At 49.9% G+C, this 7,172-nt stretch overlaps 1 protein-coding gene across 1 annotated transcript; it reads left to right on the top strand.

Moving 5' to 3' along the window:
• Positions 1–625: 625 nt before the first annotated feature.
• LOC128562802 (tubulin alpha-1B chain) lies at positions 626–4,355 on the top strand. The gene is made up of 4 exons (XM_053558139.1): positions 626–857; positions 2,340–2,562; positions 2,738–2,886; positions 3,197–4,355. The coding sequence occupies exons 1-4, from the start codon at positions 855–857 to the stop codon at positions 4,175–4,177; spliced, it is 1,356 nt and encodes a 451-aa protein (XP_053414114.1). The 5' UTR covers positions 626–854; the 3' UTR covers positions 4,178–4,355.
• Positions 4,356–7,172: the final 2,817 nt, after the last annotated feature.

Raw genomic sequence — 7,172 nt, forward strand, 5'->3', positions numbered from 1 at the left:
AAAATGAAAAAAATCTTTAAAACTACCAGCTGCACCCTCCAGAATAGCAATTATAGAGAAGCAAATAAGGGGACAGTGACCACTATCAAGCAAATGGGGGGACAGAGAGTGATTATCATTTTAGCTGTTCCTTCACGAAGTTTGATGATTATCATAATTTTAACTGGGCCTGTTCCTCTGCAGAATTTGAAGCCCTTACTCTAGCTCTCACCTTCCACTCCCTCCTCAATTTGTAAGGGCAGTTTCACATTTATTCTATTTCCTAAAGCTCATGTCCTCCACATTATCATGTAGGTCGAGAATGCACTGCCTTTAAAGAAACTGAGAAAATAAAGAGGCAAAACTCACTAATAACACGAAAATAATCCCTGTGCTATCCCAACCATAAGTTTCTGAATTTACTGGTGTTTCACCTTTAAAACCATACGGATTTCGCAAGTCTTAGGGTCCTCGAAATTAAGGCACGCTTCCTTTCCCGTTCCTCTGACATCCCCCAGTCTGTGTCTTTCCGCCGGGGCCCCGGCAGCCATGCGCCGCACACTGCAGCACCGGCGCGCGCAGCCCGCAGGGCCGCCGGACCCCGCCCCGCAGGCCGCGCCAGGGGAGGGGGCTGCGGGTGAGGAGCCGCCTCTGCAGCGGCCAGGCCGGGCGCCGAGTGGGCTCGCCGGGCCGGAGGAGGGGCCGCTGCCGCCGCCCCGCCTATGCCCGCCCGCCCCGCCCCAGCCGCTACTTAAGAGGCTCCCGCGCCGCCCCCACCTCAGTGCGTTACTTACCTCGACTCTTGGCTTGTCGAGGACGGTAACCGGGACCCGGTGTCTGCTCCTGTCATCGTCGCCTCCTGACCCGTATCCACCATGGTGAGTGGACCGCACGCGGCGCCTGGCCTCTTACGGAAAAAGAGGGAAAAGGGAGCCGGAGAGGCGCGAAGGGCCTCCAGCTAGAGAGGGCAGGGATCGATGCCCTCCATTTGGAGGGCAGAAAGCTAGGCGAGAGGTGAGGGAGGGAGTAGATGAGACCTCGGTTTGTGGAGAATGGCGGGAAAGACGGGGGCGGCAGGGGTTTCTTCTCCAAACCCGGGAGGGATGGCGGTGCGCCGGCTTTACACAGCCGCATTTGAAGCTCTCTTTTAGCACTTAAGTCCTTACTGGGAGCACCGCCTCAAGGCCCTGCAGTCCTTTTCTGAGCGTGCCCTTCCCCCGTCTTTGGCGAGCGCGCGCGGACTCCCCGCCCTCACTTCCTCTGCGCGAAAAGCGGAGGTGGGAAGGAGTGAGACGAAAGCGCACGCGCGACCGTTACCTTCCCGCCGAGGAGCGGCAGGAGCCCGCCACTGCAGTCTGCGCATGTGCGCTGGGTCGCGGCGGGGCTCTGGCTGCAGGGCGTGTCTCCTGTTATTTTTTTTTCCTTAAATGCAATAAGAAATGTGGGCAAGGTCTCCTTTGAACAGTGTATTGCACTACACTAGTGTATTAGAACAGTTCGATTCCAACAGACCGTAGAGGCCAACTGCCCCTTCCTGCTGCCTTAGGAATTCATAAGAGAGCAGATGGTGGCAGTGAGGTATTTTGAGGGAACGAAAATCGGATCTTGGCCCGGATCTGGGTCTCCGATAATCCCCTACTGTGCCAAGACAGATGTGGAGGTGTTAGATGGAGCTGCGCGCCTGCGGCCACGGGAGGCTAGGTGGCCAAGGCGACGTCCCCGCGGACGTGGCCATTGCGGGCGTCTGCGGCTGCACGTCCCCCCCGGCCGCAGGGGGGCGCGGAGGCGCGCACCCTGAGTTGCTCCTCGGTCCAGTACCGCAGAGCCCCGCCCTAATCCCTGAGGCCAGACATTGCTGTGCTTCTCTGTCCCCGTGTTTCCTGTGCTAGGAGCTGCCCGGAAATTTGGCCATCTGGTCTTGGGTGGGATTCTGGGGTCTGAGTGCAGGATGGATGGCCGTCTCCGTATCTTTGTCCTCCAATGGAGGAAGTTGTGACTAAGCTTTTTTCTTAGTCTAGAAAGTGGCTTTTGATTCAGCAGTGGGGGATGTCCTTAAAAAAAATTTCTTACTGTGTGCAACATCTCACCCCTGCAATGCAAACCTGTTGGGAGGCCAAGGTATTGTGGCACACACCAGCCTGTAGTCCCAGCTACTTGCAAGGCTGAGACAGAAGGATTGCTTGAGCCCACGTGTTTGAGGTGGCTGTGAGATATGATATTGCCAATGCACTCCAGCCTGGTGACAAAATGAACACAAAAAATAATACAAAGGAAATAGGTAAGATTATGATTCCATGAATACTGTGTCCCACTTGACAGTCACCAATAGATTAAACTGATTTCCCTTCCCGTCCCCACAGCGTGAGTGCATCTCCATCCACGTTGGCCAGGCTGGTGTCCAGATTGGCAATGCCTGCTGGGAGCTCTACTGCCTGGAACACGGCATCCAGCCCGATGGCCAGATGCCAAGTGACAAGACTATCGGGGGAGGAGATGACTCCTTCAACACCTTCTTCAGTGAGACGGGTGCCGGCAAGCATGTGCCCAGGGCAGTGTTTGTAGACCTGGAACCCACAGTCATTGGTGAGTTGACCTCAGTAACCCAAGTGAGATCCCAGGGTGCTGGGACAGGAGGTCTGTCCTGGGGACTCCATTGATTACATACACACACAGTGCCCCACCCCCACCCCCTGCTAGGGCTCAGCAGGCTGGTGCAAGTGACTGAGTGATGGATGGCTGGTTTGTCTTCCCTTTCCAGATGAAGTTCGCACTGGTACCTACCGCCAGCTCTTCCACCCTGAGCAGCTCATCACAGGCAAGGAAGATGCTGCCAATAACTATGCTCGGGGGCACTACACCATTGGCAAGGAGATCATTGACCTCGTCTTAGACCGAATTCGCAAGCTGGTAAATAAATACTATATAAAAATGTTTTTTTAATGGGGTGAGAGGAGTCCAGTGCAAGTTTGGTGGAGTTCTGAATGACAGCATTCATTATTTAGTGCCTGCCAAAATGTGGAATAGGCTACTTACTGTATTAATTGGACTTCTAGACAGTCCCTGGTTTCTGGGCAACTTGCTAATGTGTCTATTTTGCCAATCAATCATGCTTAACATTGATCTGACATGGTTCCTAACTTGAAAAGTAAATAGAAACTCAGTAAGAAAATATGTCTTGGCATTACAATGCTACATTTTGTATTTTCTTCCTCCACAGGCTGACCAGTGCACAGGTCTTCAGGGCTTCTTGGTTTTCCACAGCTTTGGCGGGGGAACTGGTTCTGGGTTCACCTCTCTGCTGATGGAACGCCTCTCTGTTGATTACGGCAAGAAGTCTAAGCTGGAATTCTCCATTTACCCAGCCCCCCAGGTTTCCACAGCTGTAGTTGAGCCCTACAACTCCATCCTCACCACCCACACCACCCTGGAGCACTCTGATTGTGCCTTCATGGTAGACAATGAGGCCATCTATGACATCTGTCGTAGAAACCTTGATATTGAGCGCCCAACCTATACTAACCTGAACCGCCTTATTAGCCAAATTGTGTCCTCCATCACTGCTTCCCTCAGATTTGATGGTGCCCTGAATGTTGACCTGACAGAATTCCAGACCAACCTGGTGCCCTATCCCCGTATCCACTTCCCTCTGGCCACATATGCCCCGGTGATCTCTGCTGAGAAAGCCTATCATGAACAGCTTTCTGTAGCAGAGATCACCAATGCTTGCTTTGAGCCGGCCAACCAGATGGTGAAATGTGACCCTCGCCACGGTAAATACATGGCTTGCTGCCTGTTGTACCGTGGTGATGTGGTCCCCAAAGATGTCAATGCTGCCATTGCCACCATCAAGACCAAGCGCAGCATCCAGTTTGTAGATTGGTGTCCCACTGGCTTCAAGGTTGGCATCAATTACCAGCCCCCCACTGTGGTACCTGGTGGAGACCTGGCCAAGGTACAGAGAGCTGTGTGCATGCTGAGCAACACCACAGCCATTGCTGAGGCCTGGGCTCGCCTGGACCACAAGTTTGACCTGATGTATGCCAAGCGTGCCTTTGTTCATTGGTACGTGGGTGAGGGGATGGAGGAAGGAGAGTTTTCTGAGGCCCGTGAGGACATGGCTGCCCTTGAGAAGGATTATGAGGAGGTTGGTGTGGATTCTGTTGAAGGAGAGGGAGAGGAAGAAGGAGAGGAATACTAATTATCCATTCCTTTCATCCCTGCAGCATGTCATACTCACAGAATTTCAGCTTCAACATTAGCTGACAGGCATCAAAGCTTTCTGGTTAGATCGTTTGTACTAAGTGGTAATCATGTTTGTCTTTTCCATGTGTACCTGTAAGATTTTTTTCCATCATGTCTTAAAGTAAAGGCTTTAAGGGGAAAAAAAAGTTTCTCTCCTGTGTTTATTCCACTTTACCTTGATTTTGGTGATTCATCTACACTTGTAGTATGAAGTCCTTGCAACATGATTAGAATGTCAGGCCCCACTTTTTGTCTAGGTACCTCTCTGGGGAGGAGGGAACATGCTGGACTGTGAAAGCAGTAGTAGACCTGGCTTGTAACACTAGTCTGTTAACAGCTTTTTCATAGGGGGCTAGGAAAAATGATGGAAGTCATTCAAAGCTTACTAGCTTTGAGAATATGACTAGGTAATTACCAATAGTTTAGGTATACGAAGCATGGTGGGAGGATTCCTTGAGGTCAGGAGTTTAAGACCAGCCTGAGCAACAAAGACTCCTGTCACTACAGAGAAAAAATAGTTCTGAGAATTCTGAAAGTTGCTGTTTTTGTTTTTTGAGACAGAACTTGCCCTGGATAGAGTGCTCTGGTATCACAGCTCACAGCAACCTCAAACTTGGGCTCAATGGATTCTCTTGTCTCAGCCTCCCGAGTAACTTGAGACTACAGGCACCTGCCATAATGCCCAGCTAACATTTTTTTTTTTTTTAAATATGGTATCTTGCTCTTGGTCAGGCTGGTTTCAAACCTGTGAGTTCAGGCAATCCACATCGGCCTCCCGGAGTGCTAGGATTGCAGGGGTGAGCCACTGCCTGGCCAAGTCACTGCTGTTTTAAGGGACCTGCTAACCTGCCCATGTAATTTCCTGCTTTGAGATAGTCTCACTTAGTCGCCCTGAGTAAGGTGTCATGGCATCATAGCTCACAGCAGCCTCTAACTCCTGGACTGATCCGTCTTGCCTCAGCCTCCCAAGTAGCTGGGACAATAAGTGCCCCTTACAAAAATAGAGTTTTTCTATTTTTAGTAAAGATGGGGTTTTGCTCTTGCTCAGGCTGATCTGAGCTCCAACAATCCACCTGCTTCAGCTTCCCAGAGTACAAGGATTACAAGCATGAGCCACCATCCCAACCCAGGTAATTTCTTTGAAAATCTCAGAATTACCCTTGAACTGGAAAATAGCTGGGTAGAGGAGTATTAGGGAGTGATGAGCTAAAGGCTGTTTCCAGTCAAACTCAATGGTAGTGGGGAGTGAGGTAAATTCCCACCCTACAGGTACATTGCATAGATAGATGATGTACCTCCTGGGTAAAGGACACAACTACGGCTTGGACTTTAACCTTACAAAAGCAAAGTAAGCACAGTGATTATGGCACCATATACTGTGGCTGGTGAGTTTGAACCTGGCCCAGGCCAGCTAAATGGCAATGAACAACCACAACTGCAATGGCCCAGCGCTATGGTGGGAGCCTGTAGTCCCAGCTACTTGGGACTACAAGTCTTGCTGAGGCAAGAGACTCGCTTGAGCCCAGGAGTTAGAGGTTGCTGTGACGCCATGCCACTCTACCTGGTGACATAGTGAGACTCTGTGTCAAAAAAAAAAAAAAGACAAAAAAGGGGGGTAAATGGAAGATTTAACCTAGGAAAAAAGATTTCAAATTCAGGAAGCACATGGACAATAAAGGCTGCCAAGGACAATGATGATGTCGTCTTTTAAGAGTAAGGGAAACCAGGCTCGGTGCCTGTGGCTCAAGCGGCTAAGGGGCCAGCCACTTACACCTGAGCTGGTGGGTTCAAATCCAGCCCAGGCTGGCCAAACAACGATGACGGCTGCAACCAAAAAATACCCAGGCGTTGTGGCGGGCGCCTATCGTCCCAGCTACTTGGGAGGCTGAAGCAAGAGAATCGCTTGAGCCCAGGAGTTGGAGGTTGCTGTGAGCTGTAATGCCACAGCACTCTACCCAGGGCAATAGCTTGAGGCTCTGTCTCAAAAAAAAAAAAAAAAAAAGAATAAGGGAAACTGGCCAGGTGTTGTGGCTCATGCCTGTAATCCTAGCACTCTGGGAGGTAGAGGCAAGAGGATCACTTGAGCTCAGGAGTTGGAGAGTGCAGTGAGCTATGCTGATGCCATTGAATTACACCCAGGGCCAGAGAACCAAACTGTCTCAAAAAAAAAATATATATATATATATGTGTGTGTCTGTGTATATGTGTATATATATGAAGAAAATGGATAGCTGCATCTGTAACAAACATGTAGACTCCTTGGCATTATTCCCTAAACCAGTGGTTCTCAACCTTCCTAACGCCGTGACCCTTTAATACAGTTCCTCATGTTGTGGTGACCTGCAACCATAAAATAATAAAATGAAAATTATTTTATGGAAGGTTGAGAACCATTGCCTAAACAATACAGTATAATAATTTTACATAACAGTTACATTGTATTAGGTTACTAGATTATAAATTATGTAGAGATGATTTAAAGTATAGGGGAGAATATTCATAGGTTATTTGCAGACACTGCATTTTTTTTTTTTTTTGCAGAGACAGAGTCTCACTTTATCGCCCTCGGTAGAGTGCCGTGGCGTCACACAGCTCACAGCAACCTCCAACTCCTGGGCCTAGGTGATTCTCTTGCCTCCACCTCCCGAGTAGCTGGGACTACAGGCACCCGCCACAATGCCCAGCTATTTTTTTGTTGTTGCAGTTTGGCTGCAGTCAGGTTTGAACCCGTCACTGAGTATATGGGGCCAGTGCCCCACCCACTGAGCCACAGGCACCGCCCAACACTGCAATATTTTGTATAAAGGACTTGAGCATACATGGATTTTGATATCCTGAAGGGTTCCTGGAACCAATTGCCCAAAGACACCTAGGGACTTGAAGTTGTCCTCAGCTCCTGAGGGAAACTTTTCAGAGGAAAATTTTTGTGGGTAGAACTGCAAGCCTTCCAT

The sequence above is a fragment of the Nycticebus coucang genome, chromosome 12, assembly GCF_027406575.1.
Source record: "Nycticebus coucang isolate mNycCou1 chromosome 12, mNycCou1.pri, whole genome shotgun sequence".
NCBI lineage: Eukaryota > Metazoa > Chordata > Mammalia > Primates > Lorisidae > Nycticebus > Nycticebus coucang.